Source organism: Oratosquilla oratoria, chromosome 15 (assembly GCF_046742065.1).
Source record: "Oratosquilla oratoria isolate Oo_2021 chromosome 15, ASM4674206v1, whole genome shotgun sequence".
In the NCBI taxonomy this organism is placed as follows: Eukaryota; Metazoa; Arthropoda; class Malacostraca; order Stomatopoda; family Squillidae; genus Oratosquilla; species Oratosquilla oratoria.
Genome location: NC_134791.1, coordinates 45195903 through 45217743, shown reverse-complemented (window position 1 = coordinate 45217743; position 21841 = coordinate 45195903). Strand labels below are relative to the sequence as shown.

The following is a 21841-nucleotide window of genomic DNA, read 5'->3' as shown; positions in this document are numbered from 1 at the left end:
AAAAAAAGGAGGGGGGGGGTCTGAGAGGAGTTTTCCAACCAGAACCCTAAGGTTTGGGTCTTTTAATGTGCATGAATGTGGTACGGATGAGAGTAAAAGGGAAGAAATAGGCAGTATGTTTGTGAGAAGAAAGATTGATGTGTTATCATTTTTGTCTGTTTATTATTTATCATTATAGGGTGGATGAAAGAGTGTTGGGATGGTTTGGACACATGGAAAGAATGGGTAAAGAAAGACTAGTAAAAGAGGTGTGGAAGGCAGAAGAGGAGGGAGTGAACATGAGGGGGCGACCTAGGATGAGATGGATGGATGAGGTGAAAGGGGTTTTGGGGAAGAGGGGAATGTCTGTTGAGGAAGGATGGGAGAGGACAGAAGACAGGGGTGAATGGAGATTGGTTTTGTATGGATGATGTTGTGATGCATGAGGTGGAATGGGTGGGGGATGGAGGGTGAGGTAGTATGTGTGAGAAAAATTTGACGCAGCCCAAAGGGATTTCTCCCCGTCTTCTCCTTTTCTGCATGGGGGGACTGAGAAGGGAGAGTCACCGATTTAATGAAGTAGCCTTGCTGTGTCTTGTGACACTGCTTCTGACCCAGGGCAGTTGACAAGATGCAGGCATGACCTGTCATCCAGGAGGTGCCAAGATAAAAGGGAGGGTGGAGGGGAGTGGAGTGTATTAGGAATGGGGTGGGAATGGTTTTGTGGCTTTGTTTTTTGGCTACCTCCCTTGTAAGGTGGAAAAAGCCTAGGTATATGTATGTATGTATTTATCATTATAATTTTATTTTTTCACATTCAACCTAGTTATGGACCAAAAAGTCTCCTGTTGGCATGCTCCTTTTTTCCTTTTTTATTTATTTATTTTTATAGTTTAGGATGGTGTCAGGAGTGAAGAGAGGATGAGGGAGAGAAGTGGTTATACTTGCAAGTGAAGAGGTAGGCAAGTGTGTGGTGGAGTGGAAGGAGGTTTCTCCAAGGTTAATGTGGATGAAAGTGAAACTGGGTAGGGAGGTGTGGATCTTTGTAAGTGCATATGGGCCTGTTAGTGAGAAGGGTGTAGGGGGAAAGGGAGGCTTTTTGGATAGATTTAAATAAGTGCATAGAGGGTTTATGGAGAAATGTCAATGTAGTGGTATTGGGAGATATCAGTGCTAGGGTAAGAGACAAACCAATAGATGAAGTGGTTGGGAAGTGTGGAGTTCCACAAAAGAATTATAGTGGAGATGTCTAGAAAGAGTTGATGACTGCAAACATGGTGTTTAGGAAGAAAAGCATAAGTAGACATGTGAGAGAGTGGTGGATGAAAGGATGGTAGATAGGGCTTTAGTGGATTATATATTAGTAATCAGAATGGTAGGAAGAGTTTTGGATGTACATGTTCTTAGGTGAGAGAGTGGGGGAATGTTGGGTAATTTTTTGGTGGAAGGTAAATTGAGAAAGAGGAAAAATTGTGCTCAGAGTAAACTGCTTAAATGAGAAAGAAAAGAGTACAAGAAGCTGAGAGAAGAGTGGGAGGGAGTGAAGGATCAATTAGGAATAGGGATGTTTCAAGGAGGGAGTTGCAAGATGTACAAAGAGGGTGTGTGGAACAAGGAGGATGGGAGGAAATGGAAGGGTAGTGAGTGGTGGGATGATGAAACAAAGAGGGTTGTAGAAGAGAAGTAACAAGCATTCACAGATTGCTTGCAAAATAGGACAAGAGAATCATATGAAAGGTACAAAGAGAAGAGTAAAGCATAAGATAAAGGAGGCAAAAAGAAAATCAGATGTGAAATGGGGTTAACCTCTTCACTCCAGGGCACATCGCACGTCTGACAGCATTGGCTGCCCGACGTGCGATGTTGCATCATAACACTCGCATTATAAAAAATAAAGTCACTGCTCAATCGCTCGTTCTTTCACCCGTGAATTTTGATAACCATAGAAAATATGATGAAGCCAGTTTAGAGAGAATGAGGGTCACGCAGGTATGACTACAATAAATATAATCAAGACGCCGACGTCGGCATCATCGCGTACCTACTTGCTCCTCATGACGCCTATGTAGGCGTCACCATATACATACATACATATACCAAGGCTCTTTCCCCCTTCCAAGGGAGGTAGCCAAAAAGGGAAAGGCACAAAAACACTCTCACCCATTTCATCCCTAAATACACTCCACACCCCTCCCACCCTCCCTCTCATATGAGCACCTCCTGGATGACGGGTCATCCCTGCACCCTGCCCACCACCCTGGGTCAGAAGCAGTGTCGCAAGACACAGCACATCCACAGCAAGGCCACTTCATTTAATCGGCGACCCCCCCTCTCCGTCCCCCCTTGCATAATATAAGGAGAGGACGGGGAGAAATCCCTTCGGGCTGCATCAAAATTTACTCACACATACTACCTCACCCCCCACCCCCCCGCCCATTCCTCCTCATGCAATCACATCATCATCCATATACAACCATTCTCCACTCACTTCTGTCTTCCGTCCTCTCCCTTCCTTCCTCAACAGACATTCCCCTCTTCCCCAAAGCCCCCTTCACCCCATCCATCCACCTCATCCTAGGATGTCCCCTCATGTTCACTCCCTCCACATCTGCCTTCCATACCTCTTTTACTAGTCTTTCTTCACTCATTCTTTCCATGTGTCCAAACCATCCTAATATTCTTTCATCAACCATATGGAAGTGGTTAAAGTATGACAGAAAATTTTGAAAGTAATACAGTAGAAGCCCGATTTAACGAACTAATTCAGCCAAGGTCCAGTCCGCTAAATTGAATTTTCCTTTAAATTGAGCGAGTGAGCATTGGTGTAACAGTGTTGCCAGAGCGGATTATAAAAATGATGCATGCCTAAAAATTCCCTAGTGTACACACACACACACATACAGTATATATATTATTGTAAGTGAATTATAGGCAGCACAATCATGAATTGCAAATGAACAGCAACGTGTAGTAATTTGTTGCAACGTGTGTGTGTGTGTGTGTCGTGTAACAATGATATGAGCTGTCTGTGAATTTCGCGGGATATTAGTCATAGCTTCGTGTTTGGTTCGATGTACATAATTCTAGCGATTAATAGGACTGGGCAGTTGGTTTTTGGATACTGATCGTTATTGTTGTGTTGTTGCAGAAAACGTAGTTGTTGTTTTAGAAGTGTTTTTCGTGGTGATTACTCTCGCGTACTGATTTTGAATTTTCCCATCAACTTACTGTTTCATTATTTTGTTTTCCTATTATACCGTCTATTTCTACTTGAATATATTTCTGCTACAATTATACTTTATACATATACAGGTAGTCGTTGACTTATGACCGAGTTCGGTTCCGACAGACAGGTCGTAAGTCTATCTGGACGCAAGTCGGTCTTTATATATATATACAGTATATATTACCCTTTAAATATTTTTGTTACTGTATATATATATTGTATATTATATTTAGCATACTGAAATAATCTTAGTATCTTTGAACTATGTTGTATAGTATTTCTTAACCTTTTTATAATTTTATCTGATTTTCTTTGGGAAACGTAACCTAGGCATAAGCATACTGAATAAAATCCTATCATCTTTAACCTATGATATCTAATACTGTACAAGTATTTTCTAACCTTTTTATTATTTTACCATCAGACTTTCTTTAAGACGTATGCATACTGAATAAAATCTTATTATCTTTGAGCTACGTTGTTTAATATTCATTAACTTTTTTATAATTTTCGTTAGGAAACGTAGCCTAGGCCTACGCATACTGAATAAAGTCCTGTTATCTTTGACCTACAAATACTTTTTTGTTGGTTACAATAAAATCATTGCAAGGCAAAATTCGGACATTTTTTTTTTATTTCAAAACACATTCTTTTCGTTTACGTACTGTACCGAAAATATTGTTATCGACAACAGACTAGGCATAAACAAAGTTTACTGTTACATTTTATTAATCGCAAAACATAAAAATACAAAATGCTGTACCGAACATATTGTTATCGACAACAGACTAGGCATAAAAAACTTTTACTGTTACATTTTATTAATTGCAAAACACAAGGCACAAGGCACAAAAACAGAGACCACCGCAAAAAAAAGACTACTCCCCGTGAGAGATGTTTAGAAACTGACTCCACGTGACATCGAGTGCGCCTAAACAGAGTTGTCTTGGCTAAATACGGGTACAAACGCTAGCATTGAAAAATAGCGGAAAGTTGTATTTTTCGCATGTTTTGAGTTTAGCGGCAAGTTTGGGCGCCTATAATTTTGCACCCAAACTTTTCGCGACCACTATATATATATACATATTTATTTATATACCTCCAAAGTACTAAATTATAAATTTTTCCTTGACTCCACCACCACAATCTGGTAACATTGGACTCTGAGACACGCATGTGGCCAGTTGACGGAAAATGCTCAACTTAGCTTACCGTACCCGCTAAATTGAGCTATTTCCATAGACGCGCGTCTGGCCAGCTAGCGGAAAATGGTAAACTTAGCAGACCATTTCCGCTAAGTTGAACATTTTCATTATTGCTATTTGCAGTTCGCTAATTTGAGCTTCCGCTAAATTGAGATTCATTAAATCGGGCTTCTACTGTAAGATGATTTGGAAAGAAATCAAGATAAGGGTAGATGAATCAAGTAGAGAAAGAAAAGGTGCTGTTGGAGAGATGATAATGGAAGAGATGGCAGTAAGAGGAAGATTGGCAGAATATTTTAGGGAGTTGCTAAATATGAAGGATAGGGAGGGAAAGGTAGTTGCAGTGTGAAGTGCTAAGAAAATGGCGATGATGAATGAGGAGAATGGGGGAGAAATAAGAAAAGATGAGGTAAAGTTAGTTATTGAGTTGATGAGAACAGGTAAGGCACCTTGAGTTAGATGGGTGTCATGCAGTGTCTAAAAAAGGGAGGTACAGTTATGGTGGACTGGCTGGTGAGGTTTAATGTTTGTCAAAAAGAAGGTATGGTGCCAGTGGACTGGAGGAGTGTATGTATAATTCCACTTAGGTAAAGGGGGCAAGTGTGAGTGTAGTAGTTTCAGAGGGATCAGTTTGTTGGGTGTAGTTGGGAAGGCATATGTAAGGGTTTTGACTGAGAGGATTAAGAGAGGAACAGAGGGAGTAATTTTTGAGGAACAATGGGTTTAGGACAGGTAGGGGTTGTATGGATCAGATTTTTGTGGTGAGGCAGATATGTGAGAGGTTTAGGAAAATGTAAGGATGTTTTTTGGGCCTTTGTGTATTAGGAAAAGGCTTATGACAGGGTAGGTATGAAGGCACTGTGGAAGGTTTTGCAGATATATGGGATAGGAGGAAAGCTGTTAATAGCAGTCAAGAGTAGAATTAGAAATGGAGAGAACAAGTGGTTTGAGGTAAAGGTGGGTTTTCACAAGGGATGTGTCATGTCACCATGGCTGTTCAATTTAGAAATGGATGGGGTGGTGCAAGGGTAATGGGCTGGGAATTTGAGATGGTGAAAGAAAATAGAGAAAAATGGAAGATAAACCAGTTGTTTGCTGATGACACTGCACTTGTTGCAGGATCAGAGAAGGGATTAACCACTTCACTACGGGCCAAAATCTCGCGGGCAGCATTAGCTGCCAGATGTACGATGTTTCGTCATAATACTCACATCATAAAAAATGTGATGACAGATTGGAATGGGTTGATGACAGTATTGGAATGGTTTGGACATATGGAAAGAAGTTCAGAAAGATTAATAAGAGAGGTGAGAGTGAACAGGAGGGGTCGACAAGGATGAGATGAATGGATGGGGTAAAAGGGGCATTGGGAAAGAGGGGGATGTCTGTTGAGGAAGGAAGGGAGAAGATAGAAGACAGGTGAGTGGAGAATGGTTAAGTATGGATGATGCTGTGATGCATGGAGTAGATGGGGGCTGAGGGAGTATGTGTGGATTATATTTTGATACAGCATGAAGAGATTTCTCTCAGTCTTCTCTTTTTCTGCATGAGGGGACACGGGGATGTTACGTATTAAATGAAGTAGCCTTGATGTGGATGTGCTGTGTCTTGCTACATTGCTTCTGACCCAGGCACAGATGACCATCATCCAGGAGGAGCCAAGAAAAGAGGGATGGAGTGAAGGTGAATGGGAGTGACTTTGGCTACCTCCCTTGTAAGGGTGAAAAAGCCCATGATATGTGTATATAAATAACTTGGACAATGGGATTAGTAGTGATGTTAGTACGTTTGTGGATGACACTAAAATAGTATACCAAATTAGGTCAGGAGAAGACACTAAGATATTGCAGGAAAATCTTTACAAATTGTTCATATGGTCAGTGAAATGGCAAATGGACTTCAATATCTAAAAGTGCAGTGTGTTGAACATAGGTTTACACAACCCAGAAAGCAGATGTACCTTAACTGAGTATGAATAAGACTTGATGGTTTTAGTGAGTCCTGACCTTAAATCCAGGAGACAGTGTATTAGCACCAGGAATAGAACTAACAGACCATTAGGTTTTATTGCTAGGACTGTTACAAGTAAAAGTGAAGAGGTTATCAACCTCTATTTGGCATTAGACCCATCCTTGACCATGCAGTGCAGTTTTGGTCTCTGTTCTATAGAATGGATATTAATTCACTAGAATCAGTACAGGAAATGACCAAAATGATACAGGGGCTTGGAAATTTACATTATGGGGACAGCCTTGGGCACCTTAGTTCACACTTTGGAAAGGCACAGGGTGATCTAATAGAGGTGTTCAAGTGGTTCAAGGGCTTTAACAAGGGGGGGATGTAGGCAAGGTCATCATATTAAGAAAATTGGGCAGGACTCAAAGTAATGTATTTAAATTGGAAAATTTTAGATTTAAGAAAAAAAGTCAATAAATTGAATAGAAGTAGTAACCATGTAATGAGTGCTGAAACTATCAGTTGTCTTAACCACTTCGATATGGTGATGGCTACATAAGCATCATGAGGTGCAAGTGGGTACATGACAATGCCAGCATCTGCATCTTTTCTTCCCCTCCTCCTCCTCTTCCTCATGAGTTACCCCTGATTCTGTGAATTGGTTTGACCACATTTTCTGTGTTTATTATTACTCAGAGTAAAAGAGAATGAGTAATACAGCAGTGACTTTATATTTTATAATGCAAGTAGTGTGATGAATTGTACATTTGGCAACTGATGTTGCACACAAGAATTTGACTTGTACTGAAGTGGTTAAGAAAAGGTTAGACAATTTTATGGATAGAGATGATAGGTGGTAATGGACACAGAACTGCCTGGTGTAGGCCTTATTGTCTCATGTAATTGCCTGCATTCTTACATTCTTAGCCAACACCACTTCTCAAACATGTTTAAGCTCCTTTATACATCCCTTAAATTCAGAGTCTGCCCCCATACAGTGTCATGGGCACAATCACCCTTAGTACAGCTTTTTCTTTGTGTCCATCCCCAAATAATTATTTGTCATGACATTCTTCATTTCCCAAGACATTTTATTCCCTTACTCTATAGATTACCTCCCCCCAACTCTTTCATTCCCTGCTGTAGTAAAGGTGTTTTAACCTGAGCCTTTGTGCATGGCTGGGTAGAACTCCAGGGTTCTGTGTTGTTGCCACATCACCCTATCACCATCATACGGGCTCACTACCTACCATGGTGGTGGATATATGAATGATCCAACCTTCAAATTGTGTCTAGGTGAAGGACACCCTGGGTATTGTCACATTAGCCACATTGGCAAATTAAATTGAAACTTAACCATCATTGCCAGTTGTGTTATGAACACATGTATATGTGTGTGTGTGTGGTATATATATATATATATGAGTGTGTGTGTGTATTTATTTACCTAGTTGTATTTTGCGGGAGAAGAGCTATGCTCGTAGTGACCCGCAGTTGTATCTTTCCGCATCCAGTTCTTTCTTAAAATCATGCATAGTTTTAGCACTCACTGATTTCTCTCAATTTGTTCCATGTATCTATTACTGTGTGGAAAACTGTTCTTTTTCAAATCTCTTCTGTGTATTTACCTAGTTGTATTTTATGGGATGAGAGCTATGCTCATAGTGACTCGTTTTCATATCTCTCTACATCCAGTTTATTTTCAAAACATGTATAGCTTTGGTACTCACTGTTTCTCTGTTTAGTTTGTTCCAGACATCAATCACTATGTGGGAAGCTATTCTTTTTCAGGTCTCTTCTGTAACTGTCCTTCTTTAGTTTCTTTTTGTGTCCTCTTGTTTCTCTTCTGTCCCACTTTAATAAGTTGTCTCTATCAAGAATTTCCATCCCTTTCATAATTTTGTAAATGGTCAACAAATCACCTTCTCTTCTCTGTTCCAGTGTTGACAGATGTAATTTCTCCAATCTTTGTTCGTATGTCAGATTTGACAGTGTAGGTGCCATTTTTGTCTCTGCTTTTTGGATTCTTTCTAATTTTCTTATATTCTTCTTTGTGCTAGGTGTCCACAGTAGCATATTCTAGTCTACGCCTTATCAGTGTGACCAATATTTTTTTAATATTTTCTTTGAGCTGTTCTCTCAGTTCATGACATACTTTCATTCATGACTGATATTAATTGTTTATGAGCAACCAAGGCACCAATTCTACTGCAACTCCAGGACACACCAGTCAATTAAAAGTATGTCAATTCCTTGGCAACAGTCCTCAAGATCAGTTCATGAAATTTTGCAACATTTTCATCTGTTCGGAATGTTGACAGTCACTGAATGAAGTTGGTTTTCAAGCAACATTGACTTCATAAAGTGTGCAAACCACCCATAAACTTTTTTTGCACATGGCATCATTCTTGTAAGCTGTTTGAAGCAAGACAACTGCTTTGGCCACCATTTTACCCAGAGAAAGACAGAATTTCATGGCACTAGAACAACTAAATATCTAAAGGATGTAGAGAAATACAATTTTCAATACATGCACAAATGTACACTTTAACCCACTATCGGAGAAATAATATCAGAAGTACAGGAAAACTGTATATTTCAACTACTATCTGTAGTCCTCTTCAGCAGAATGGTGAAGAGGACTACAGATAATACTTCTGATATTATTTCTGTGATAGTGTACATTTATGAATGTGTTATAACATTACAGTCTCCCACAGATGCACAAATACTTAGAATAGCTTAGATGGTAATATAAATGAAACTGGAACAATATGAATCAAAATCTAATTATGATAATTGGAAGATAAGAATGTAGTCCACATTGAAACTATACATAAATTTGAAGCTGTATATGATAAATTAGAGAGTAAGATGCAGGACCCCACAAACATTTCTCCTTTCCTGTATACATCAATTTGAAATATACAAACTCTTTGCCCACCAAAGCTGGAATGCCAGCTCACAGTGTAGCAATCCTGATATTTTCATCCTGGATGAGACTCGAACTCAGATTGTTTAGTTTGCAGTCAAGCATGGTACCACCACGCCACTGGACCATGTGCATGTGGGTGTGTCATCCATATTTTTTTCAGGATAAATTTCCCCATGAGTTGGACTATGTTTATATCTTGCATTTGGGACACGAGTGAAATCTTTGGAATTTGACTGATATTCCTGATTGTGTGGTATATAGTAACAAATTTTCAACTTTCTCTTCAGAACTATGCACTGAAAAGGGAGGGTGGACAAGACTCAACTATAAAGACAGCTTTAACTCTGATCCATCATCAGTGAAGGAAGATGTAGAGCGTATTCATGTTAATAGTGTCAGTGTAGAAGAGTTTATAGATAGATATGAGAAAGTATACAAACCAGTTATTATTGAAGGTGTTACTGATACATGGAAGGCAAGATATAAATGGACATTAGAGGTAATGTACATTTGATAGTTTCCTCTTATTTTTAATGTTATTGCATATGCTGGGGAAAATAGTAAAAACTAGAAGTTGAAGTCATAATTATTATTATTATTTACTTGTATATTTTTTTCTAAGAACATTCAATTCTAAATCTTAATGTAATATTTTTTTCATGTGCAAAAAGATTAATGATACTTGTTTGGAATTAAACATTTATGTGAAAACCAAATACTCGTTAAGGAAGTTATTTTTCTCTTAGCGTTTATGTAAGAAATACCGCAACCAGAAATTTAAGTGTGGTGAAGACAATGAAGGATATAGTGTCAAGATGAAGATGAAGTACTACATTGACTATATGAAACATACCGATGACGATAGTCCACTCTACATATTTGATAGTGGATTTGGAGAGGTAAAGTTTTGATTTTTATTAGTATCTTTTATATATATTAACATAGTATGTAAGAGTAGGGCCAAGTGTTTACTTTGTTCTTCTTTAGGGTCTATTTGCTATTTTGTGGAGGTATTGATAAAGGTTGGATTGTGTAATGGAGAGTGAAATCCTGTGTATCCCCCAAAAAAATGATTTACTTTGAAGTTGAACATAGGAATTAGGTAACTAACAGTTTTACATTATATGAAATAGGTTGCCTCAAGTGAGGCTATCACGATAATTTTTGTAAATATTTAATATGTAAATGGCAGTGGTATATGCCATTTATAATACAAGCTCTATTCTGCAATCAGATGGAAATGCAGCAGGCAGATTGTGCATGTGTATTTATTTATCTAGTTGTAGTTTATGGGGTTGGAGCTATGTTGATAGGGCATCTCTTTTCCTCTATTTGTCAAACTTTGCCTTGAATTCTTTTATAGCATTGGCCTGGGTTATATTTTCATCCAACCTATTCCATGTCTACATTTCCACAGTATGGAAAGATAAATCCAGAAAAAAATTAATGAGTAATAGAAAGTTTTTATATCACAAATGAATATATTTCAATGAAACTTTATACATAGGCACTTGTACAATGTGTTTGAGATGAGGTGTCTGAGAAATATGATGGGGGTTACTAGGCTAGATAGAGTGAGAAATGAGGAGGTGAGGAGGAGAATAGGGGTGGAAAAGGAGCTGGGAGATAGGGTTGATGAAAGAATATTAGGATGGTTTGGACACATGGAAAGAATGAGTGAAGAAAGACTAGTAAAAGAGGTGTGGAAGGCAGATGTGGAGGGAGTGAACATGAGGGGACGTCCTAGGATGAGATGGATGGATGGGGTGAAGGGGGCTTTGGGGAAGAGGGGAATGTCTGTTGAGGAAGGACGGAAGAGGACAGAAGACAGGGGTGAATGGAGAATGGTTGTATATGGATGATGTTGTGATTGCATGAGGTGGAATGGGCGGGTGGATGGGGGTGAAGTAGTATGTGTGAGCAAAATTTGACGCAGCCCGAAGGGATTTCTCCCCGTCCTCTCATTTTATGCAATGGGGGGTTGCCGATTTAGTGAAGCAGCCTTGCTGTGGATGTGCTGTGTCTGCGACACTGCTTCTGACCCAGGGCAGTGGAAAAGGTGCAGGGATGACCCGTCATTCAGGAGGTGCTAAGATAAGAGGGAAGGTGGATGGGTGTGGAGTGTATTCAGGGATGGAATGGGTGGGAATGATTTTATGCCTTTTTCTTTTTGGCTACCCCCCTTGTAAGGGGGAAAAAGCCTTGGTATATGTATGTACTTGTACAAGGTACAAAAATCACTTGGTGTGATCACCATAAGCGGCTACCACTTTCTCCAGGTGGGACCGGAATCTGGATCAGGCCTTAGCAATGACATCCCTGTCCATGTTGGCCATGGCATCCCTGATGGGTGCCTTGAGGGCCTCCTTGGTGTTTTAGCCCTGCTGTTCACCTTCTCCAAGATGCCCCACACCAAATAGTTGAGGATTACATTCTGGTGATGAGAGAGGCCATAAGTCAGGTAGCCAGTGGTATGGCAAGTTGGCAGATATCATGGCCTGAGGCCTCCAAAAGCTACAAGCCTGGATGTTCATATGATGACATCACATGAGCAGGTGACCCATGGCTACAGCTCACCCTCCACTCCCTCTCAGTGCTTTCCAGTCTTTGGGATACAGGGGTGACCTGTCATCCATGAGGAGCTAAGATGAGAGGGAGGAAAGGGTGGTGGATGAAAGTGGAATGGGTGGGAGTGGGTACTTGTCTTTTGACTTGGCCGCCTCCCTTGTAAGGGGGGAAAAACCCTTGGGATATAGATAGATTCAGTGACAATAGAAGACATCATTGAGCATATATTCAATGATTAGTAATGAAAAAGAATAATTTCATAATAACAGGTAGAGTTTAGGGTACTTGTAGGCTATGATAAGTTTGCAAATGAAACACTGTTAACATAGATGCAATGGAGTTACCTTCTCTACTACTCGTACACAATATTGTACTTTATGAGGAGTAGGATAGCAGCATCTACACCATTGTTTCTTAACCTTCTTTAATGTACACACACCTTTTAAACTACAAAAATGTTCAGGCTCTGATGAGTATTTATGAAAAAGCATTTTAGAATGTAGTAAGCCACAGAACATTCTCGATGAATTTGATTGAATTATCTTAAGGACAAGGTCGAATTCCATGTGGTACTTCACAGAAGCAACTTGTTATCCAAACTGTTCATCCTGCAACCAATGTGTTATTGAAAAATTATGCAAAATCTGTCAATGGCAAGTTTTCCTATACTGCTAAGGCTAAGAAAAGGAAGTTAGCCTGCAATGTGTAATATTGGAAGTATATACTGTAGATAAAACTGGTTGTGTTCCATGATAAATCATGCATTGTTCAGTCTTAGAAAGGAAAATTGTCTGCATGCAATGTGTAACATCAGAAATATATTGACCAAATAAAGATGTGGTCTGTGATATTTACAGTAATACACTGTTAAGGAAATGAAAAAAGTTTTCAACAGTCAATGTATAATGTTTGAAGTACAGTCGTACCTCGGTACTCGACCATAATCCGTTCTGAGGTGGTGGTCGAGCACCGATTTGTTCGAACACCGAAACCAATTTTCCCCTTATCACTGTCTTTCTTTGGACCCATTATTAAGGGCTAGAGCAACACGAAAAAGTTTAAATCTGGGAAGAAATACTCGAACAAACTGCGTACGTCTTACTCCGCTGGCGGTCTGAGTCGAACTGACGCTTACCCGCTGTTCGAGCTAGTCGAGTACCGAAAATCTGTTCGAGGTCCGATGCATTTTCTACTCAAATTTTTTGGTCGAGCACCGATTTGGTCGAGTATAGAGGCGGTCGAGTACCGAGGTACGACTGTATATATATTTACATTATCATCCATTGTTAACAAGAAAAGTAAATTTTCAACATTCAGTACATAATGTTGGAAGTATATGTGATATTTACATGGTCATACATTACTAAGGCTTAAGAGAAGGATATTATTAACATTCAATGTGTAATGTTAAAAGTATGTGATATATATTGAGGATGCCTATGTGATATTTACATGGTCATACATTACTAAGGCTTAAGAAAAGGATATTGTAATATTCAATGTGTAATGTTGAAAGTATATTGATGAAATAAAGATGTGTTCTCCAACACATAGGTGGTTTAGATAGAACTAATAGGTAAAGGAACATTGTGTGTGTATATTTACGTAGTTGTATTATACGGGAAGGGGAGCTATGCTCATAGTGACCTGTCTGTGTATCTCGCAACATCTAGCTTGCTCTTAAATTCTTGTATGGTGTTTACACACACCACTGTTTTGTCCAATTTGTTCCGGACATCCACCAATCTGTATGGATATTTTCTCCTCCTCCTCCTCCAGATCTCTTTCAATAACTATCCCACTTTAATCGGTCTTCTCTGTCAAGGACTCCCATGCCTTTCATGATTCTGTAAATGGCCAACAGATTGTCTCTTTCTCTTTGTTCCAGGGTTGGTAGTTCCAGTTTAAACAATCTTTGTTCATATGTCAATTTTGAAAGTGTTGGGGCCATCTTTGCCATTGCTCTTTGGATTCTTTCTATTCTCCATGTATTCTTTTTTATACTGGGTGTCCATAGTGTTGCAGTGTACTCCAATCTTGGTATGGTCTTAGTAGTGTGACTATTATTATTATTTATTTATTTATTTATTGTTATTATTATTATTATTATTATTTTTTCTCCATTACTTAAAGTAATTAAAAGCCACCTTTATTGATCTTAATAAATTGTAAGTTTCTCCAACTATTTTGTGTATATATTTGTCTGGAAACATGGCTTTGGTGATAATTACTCCCAGGTCCTTTTCAGAATTAACTTTCTTTACTTCCTTTGTACCGATTTTATATTGTCCTGATATTCATTTTTTACTCTTTCCAAATTCCACTATACTACATTTCTTAATGTTGAAATTCACTTCCCACTTTTGACTCCATTCCCAGACGTTTAGGTCTCTCTGTAGTGATGCACAGTCTTTTTCTGTACTTTCTTTAGTAGTTTTGCATTGTCTGCAAAACATTCTACACCTTTATCCATATCAGAGCCAATACTGAACCCTGTGGGACTCCACTTATCATTTCTTCCCAGGTCGAGTTTTTATCTCTGAGCACCACTCTCATTTTTCTCCCATGCAAGAAATCTTACCCATTTCAGTAATTCTCCACATACACCTGTTGTTTCAAATTTTCTTAATAGCTTTGTGTAGTACTTTATCCAAACTCCATCTGTCCCTTTCTTGCATTATATCTATTAACCTTGAATAAAACCAAATCAAGTTTGTGGCACATGATTTTCCTTTTCGAAAACTTAATTATTTTGGATTTAGTATATTGTTCTCTTCCAGATGTTTAGTCCATCTACTTTTGATGACTTTTTCACTGATTTTAGCTATTGTACTTGTTCATTTTGTCTGTTAGTTCATCTATACATTCTTTTGGTATCCATTTTACAATTCCATATGGCCCCTGTGATTTTCTGACATCCAGGTTTATTATTTGGTCCCTTATTTCTTTCTGTGTCACAATTATTTCATTGGGGAGGATCTTTCTCCACTTCCTTCATCCCAATTGTGTGTATTTTCTTTTGTGAATACAGATTTGAAATGTTTGATCATAATGTCAGCCATTTCTATATATTCCGTATTCACTTGATGTAGTTTCACTATTTCCTGCTTATTTTTTAATTTATCATTTACATATCAGTAGAATAATTTAGCTTGATCTTTACATTTGTCTGTTTTTTCATAGGTTTTTTCCAGCGTATTTTTTATATACTTATTTCTTAGTTTGATATATATTTGCCACTTTTTTTTTTTTTTTTTTTTTAAGCTTTGTCTATCTTTTGCCTCGCTATATTTTTTGTTGTACCGGCACTTATGTATACCTTTTCCTGTTTTTGTTTTGGTACATATTTATTCACTCCATTATAGATTTCTTTTAATATCCATTTCTCTTCCACCTGTGTTTCTTCATGAAGTTTCTCAAAATATGTTTTGTTGTACATCAGTCTTCCTTTTCTGTGTTTCTTGTTTCTTGTGAAAAAGCTATAGGAAAAGGTAAGGATGTTTTTTGGGCTTTTATGGATCTGGAAAAGGCTTATGACAGGGTAGACAGGAAGGCACTGTTGGAGGTTTTGCAGATATATATGATAGGAGGAACGCTTCTAGTAGCTGTCAAGAGTTTTTACAAGAGTAGTAGAGCATGTGCCCCGTCTGGGGTATTGGTCCCCGTCTGGGGTATTGGCTGCTTGTTATTGTGGCAAAGTAGCATGCAGTTGATACTTTAGGGTCTATATGGGGCGCCCCTACGAACCAGAGCCACACATCATTTTGTCTATGATAGAGGAAAACTCTTCATAGAGAAATGATGAGACTTTTATACTACGACTGTCCCTCCGTTATGCTGTCCCCCAACCCCTTGCTGGTGTCCTGTACCATTTCTCCGAGTATTCATTTTCTGCTGTGGGGGAATTCCCTGTGGTGGAGGAAAAGAATACTGCCACCAAGTATTTCCACTTGGATCGTAAGAGGCGAGAGGAAAGGGACGGGGTGTGGGACTAGGCATCCTTCTCCTTGTAGCCTCACAGGGGACATTCCTAAACGAAAAAGTAAAGGCATAAGAGGGTCTGGGAGTTTTCCGACCAGCACCCTAAGGTTTGGGTCTTTTAATGTGCGTGGATGTGGTACAGATGAGAGTAAAAGGGAAGAGATAGGTAGTATGTTTGTGAGAAGAAAGATGGATGTGTTGGCTTTGAGTGAAACTAAGTTGAAAGGGAAAGGTGAGTGTAAGTTTGGGAGTGTTAAGTGGGAGGTTATCAGGAGTGAAGAGAGGGCGAGGGAGGGATGGGGTGGCTATTCTAGTAAGTGAAGAGATAGGTTTCCTCAAGGATAATGTGGATGAAGGTGAAACTGGGAAAGGAGATGTGGGTCTTTGTAAGTGCATATGGGCCTGGTAGTGAGAAGAGTGTAGAAGAAAGGAAGGCCTTTTGGATAGATTTAAATGAGTGCATAGAGGATTTAGGGAGAAATGTCAATGTAATAGTACTGGTAGACCTTAATGCTAGGGTAGGAAATGGTCCAATTGATGGAGTGGTTGGGAAATGTGGAGTTCCAGGAAAGAATTGTAGTGGAGATTTGATGGTGGAAATGTGTCTAAAAAGAGAGTTGATGATAGCAAATAGTGTTTCGGAAGAAAGTCAAGCATAAGTACACATGGGAGAGAGTGGTGGATGGAAGGGTGGTAGATAGGGTGTTGATGGATTATGTAGTGGTAAATAGGATTATGATAGGAAGAGTTAAGGATGTACATGTGCTAAGGGAAGAGGGTGGGGGAATATCAGATCATTTTTTGGTGGAAGGTAAGTTGAGAGTGGAGGATAGATGGAGAAAGAGGAAAGGGACAAAAGGTAGGGAGGTGCTTAGAGTGAACTCTTTAAATGAAAAGGAGAAGGAGTACATGAAGAAGCTGAAGGAGGAGTGGGAGGGAGTGAAGGATAGAGTAGAGCTAGGTGTGGAGGAGGAATGGGGATGGTTCAAGGAGGGAGTCACAAAGTGTGCAAGAATGGTGTGTGGAACAAGAAGGACAGGAGGAAATAGAAGGATGGGTAGTGAATGGTGGGATGAGGAAACAAAGAAGGTTGTAGAAGAGAAGAAGCGAGCTTTCACAGATTGGTTACAAAATAGGACGAGGGAGTCATATGAGAGGCACAAAGAAAAGAAAAGAGAAGTAAAGCAAAAGGTAAAGGAGGCAAAGAGGAGAGCAGATGTGAAGTGGGGTAAGAGTATGACAGAAAATTTTGAAAGTAATAAAAAGATGTTTTGGAAAGAAATTAAGAGAGGAAGAGGAGGTGAATCAAGTAGAGAAGAAAAGGTAAAAGATGCAGATGGAGAGATGATAATGGAAGAGAAGGCAGTAAGGGGAAGTTGGGCAGAATATTTTAGGGAGTTGCTAAATGTGAAGGAGGATAGGGAGGGAAAGATAATTGCAGTGGGAAATGCTAAGAAAATGAGAGTGATGAGTGAGGAAAATGGAGGAGAAAGAAGGAAGGATGAAGTGAAGGCAATTGATAAGATGATGAAAGCAGGTAAGGCACCTGGTCTGGATGGATGCCATGCAGAATGTCTAAAAAAAGGAGGTACAGTGATGGTGGACTGGCTGGTGAGGTTATTTAATGTTTGCTGGAGAGAGGGTAGAGTGCCAGAGGACTGGAGGAGTGCCTGTATAGTTCCACTTTACAAGGGAAAAGGGGACAAGTGTGAATGTAGTAGTTTCAGAAGGATTAGCTTGTTAGTGTAGTTGGGAAGGCTTATGGGAGGATCTTGATTGAGAGGATTAGGAGAGGAATGGAGGGAGTAATTGGTGAGGAACAGTGTGGATTTAGGATGGGTAGAGGTTGTGTAGATCAGATCTTTGTGGTAAGACAAATATGTGAGAAAGCTATAGGAAAGGGGAAGGATGTTTTTTGGGCTTTTATGGATCTGGAAAAGGCTTATGTTGCTTGAATTTAATTCATTTGAAATTAATTTTATTATTTTACAATGTTATGTGTATAATTAATGATTTAGGGGTGTTTTATAAGATACGGTAATAGAATTTACGGATGTATAGTACAGTAACAACTTACGTTCATTTTCAACTTACGTTCGGCCGTTCGGAACGTAACTAAAACGTAAGTTGAGGAGCGTCTGTATATATATATGTGTGTGTGTGTGTGTATGTATATATATATGTATGTATATACGAGGTCCATTCAAAAAGTATCCGACCTTGGTCCATAAAGAAAAGATTTGTGTACATTTCAAAACTTTTATTCAATCACCTTTAAAGTACTCCCCTTGGGAGTGCACACACTTCTCCCAGCAGTGCTGCCACTGCTGGTAACATCTCTGGAATGCCGAAATTGGAATGTTGTAGAGCTCTGCCATCGTTTTTCTCATAATTTCCTCTCTCGACTCAAAGCGCTTCCCTTTAAGGGTTGTTTTCAGTTTAGGGAAGAGCCAGAAGTCACAAGGTGCCACGTCTGGAGAGTAGGGAGGGTGCCAAACAAGTAGAGTATTGTTTTTGGCCAGGTAAGCTTGGATCAGGTGGGCAGAATGAGCAGGTGCATTGTCATGGTGAAGTTGACAGTTGTGCACAGCCCACATTTGCGGTCGTTTTCGTCACACAGCATCGCGAAGGTGTTGCATAACTTCCAGATATTACTCCTTATTAATTGTTTGTCCTGCTGGTGCATATTCATGATGCACAATACCACTGGAGTCAAAAAAACATGTCAACATTACCTTGACGTTGCTCCGAACCTGTCGTGCTTTTTTTGGTCTTGGTGATGTCTGATGCTTCCATTGTGATGACTGAAATTTTGTTTCCGGGTCGTATCCATACACCCATGTCTCATCACCAGTGATGATGGTCTTCATGAAGTCAGAATCACTGTTAGCACAGTCAAGCAGGTCTTGTGCAATTTCCAGGCGGAGTTGTTTCTGCTGTTCCACCAGCAACTTTGGAACAAATTTTGCAGACACTCGTCGCATGGCCAAATCTTCAGTTAAAATTGTATGAACTGATACTGTGCTTATTCCTACTTCTTCGACAATCTCGTTGATGGTTATACGACGGTCGTCCTCCACTATTCGACGAACATTCGCAATGAATTCTTCGTTTCTGCTGGTGGATGGCCTGCCAGACCGTGGCTTGCTCTCAACTGAGGTTTGTCCTTGCTTGAAGCGGTTATACCACTCCTTTATCTGTGTTATTCCCATGGCTTCATCGCCAAAGGCTTGCTGAATCTTCTGGATAGTTTGCACTTGCATATCACCAAGATTGTGGCAGAACTTAATGCAATAGCGCTGTGTCCGGCAGTCATGTGTGATGTTTCAACTGTTCCAGTATGACACCTCAAACAGCATCGGTATAACATATGATAATAATAATAATAGTACTAATAATAATAATAATAATAATAATAATAATAATAATACTGTAAAAATAATAACATACAATATAATATATAATATTATTATTATTATTATTATTATTATTAGTACTATTATTATTATTATCATATGTTATACCGATGCTGTTTGAGGTGTCATACTGGAACAGTTGAAACATCACACATGACTGCCGGACACAGCACGGGCCGGGAGATGGGAGAAATGGAGTGGACGGAATGAAAGACGCCCAGGACAACTCAGACATAACACGGTGACAAAATATCACGATGACATTTATTTTCATATTTATTCTTATTATTATTGATTATGTATCGATGCTAATTATTATGTTGTATTATAATGTGATATACCATGATATGATTTGGTATATTATATTATATATTATAATTTATATTGTATATTGTATCATAGATCGTGTTGTGTTGTATTATTATTATATTACTATTATTGTATCATATTGTACCGGTGCTGTTTGACATGTACTGGAACCAGCAACCATTCCACAAGGAGGGAACGTGGGCCTGACTCACTATATACACCGCCAACTTCGACCCAGAGTAACACTCCTCTGAAGAAGCTATTGTAAGCGAAACCGGTCAGGAATAAACTCGATAATCAGATAAAGACCCGTGTTTCCCCCTCCACCTTTCCCATAATTTGTCCCAATGTCTCTACATATATATATATATATATATATATATATATGTATACAGACGCTCCTCAACTTATGTTTTAGTTACATACCGAAAGGCCGAACGTAAGTTGAAAATGAACGTAAGTTGTTACTGTACTATACATCCGTAAATTCTATTACCGTATCTTATAAAACACCCCTAAATCATTAATTATACACATAACATTGTAAAGTAATAACATTAATTTCAATTAAATTAAATTCAAGCAACATAAATTGAGATGGTGAAGGAGGGGGGGAGGAGGATGAGGCTAGGCATTATCAGTTTATCGTTTGTGAAATGTAAACAATGGACGCAGCGTCATGCGCAAGTATCGTTTGAACTACGGAGAGCGCGCTTTTTTTTTTTTTTACAGTTCAAACGTAAAATCGAAAAAACGTAAAATGAATGAATGTAAGTAGAGGAGCGTCTGTATATATATATATATATATATATTTACCTAGTTGTATTTTGCGGGAAGAGGAGCTATGCTCGTGATGTCCCGCCTTTGTATCTTGCAGTGTCTAGTTTGTTTTTAAATTCATGAATGGTTTTTGCGCATACTATTTCATTGTCCAGTTTGTTCCAAGTGTCCAAAACTCTATGAGGAAAACTGTTTTTCTTCAGTTCTCTTCTATAGATAGCTATGTTTTTTGATTTTCTTTCCATGTCCCCTTGTGTTTCTTTTGTCCCAGTTAAGTAAGTTCTCTCTATCGAGTACCTCTGTGCCTCTCATGATTCTGTAGATGGTCAATAGGTCACCTCTCTCTCTTCTTTGCTCCAGTGTCGGTAACTCCAGTTTAGCCAATCTCTCCTCGTATGATAGGTTTGCAAGTGCAGGTGCCATTTTTGTAGCTGCCCTTTGGATTCTTTCTATTTTCTTTATATTCTTTTTGGTACTGGGGGACCACAATGTCGCCGCATACTCTAATCTAGGCCTTATCAATGTAACCAATATTTTTTTTATCATGTCTTCGTCCAAGTATGTAAACGCCACTTTTATTGATCTTAGCAAGTTGTAAGTCTCCCCGACAATTTTGTTAATCTGTATATCATAGGACAAGTCGTTCGTGATAATTACTCCCAAATCTTTTTCGGATCCTACTTTCTTTACTTCTTTGGTTCCAATTGTATATTTTCCTGATATTCTGTTTTTGCTTTTTCCAAACTCCATTATGCTACACTTCTTAGTATTAAAGTCCACTTCCCATTTGACTCCAGTTCCATACCCTATTTAGGTCTTCCTGCAGTGCTTCACAGTCCTCCTCAGTTTCTATTTTCCTTAGCAGTTTGGCGTCATCGGCAAAGAAGCTCATGTAGCAGTTCACGTCCTCGTCCATGTCATTCATATAGATAGCAAACATTATTGGTACCAGCACAGATCCTTGCGGTACTCCACTGATCACCTCTTTCCAATCTGAATATTTTTCTCTGAGCTCTACTCTCATCTTTCTACCAGTCAGAAAGTCCTCTATCCATTTTAGTAGGTTTCCTTGTATTCCTCCTATGTGTTCCAGTTTTTTTAGTAGTTTTCTGTGTGGTACTTTGTCAAAGGCTTTTTGCAAGTCTAGGAATGCACAATCAGCCCATCCATTTCTTTCTTGCACTATGTCTATTAGTCTTGAGTAAAAGCATATTAAGTTTGTGGAGCATGATCTTCCTTGTCTGAATCCGAATTGTCTTGGGTTTAATATGTCATTGTCTTCCAGATGTTTTACCCATCTATTCTTGATTATTTTCTCACAAATTTTGGCTATGGTGCTTGTTAGTGATACTGGCCTATAGTTGGTGGGTTCTTCTTTGTTTCCTCCTTTGTGTATTGGTACAATGTTAGCGTTTTTCCAGTCCTCGGGTATCTTTCCTTCTTTGAGTGAGCTGTTTATTAAAATGTGTATTTTGTCTGTTAGTTC

The 21841-nt window shown here is 39.0% G+C and overlaps 1 protein-coding gene across 1 annotated transcript in view; it reads left to right on the top strand.

Moving 5' to 3' along the window:
* The window catches only part of JMJD6 (Bifunctional arginine demethylase and lysyl-hydroxylase PSR), a 123298-nt gene that overhangs the window by 2908 nt on the left and 98549 nt on the right, over positions 1-21841 (top strand). Inside the window, exons 2-3 of the mRNA XM_076198860.1 lie at positions 9589-9800; positions 10048-10200. Of these exons, the coding sequence (XP_076054975.1) occupies positions 9589-9800; positions 10048-10200 (365 nt within the window). The remainder of the gene's footprint in view (positions 1-9588; positions 9801-10047; positions 10201-21841) is intronic.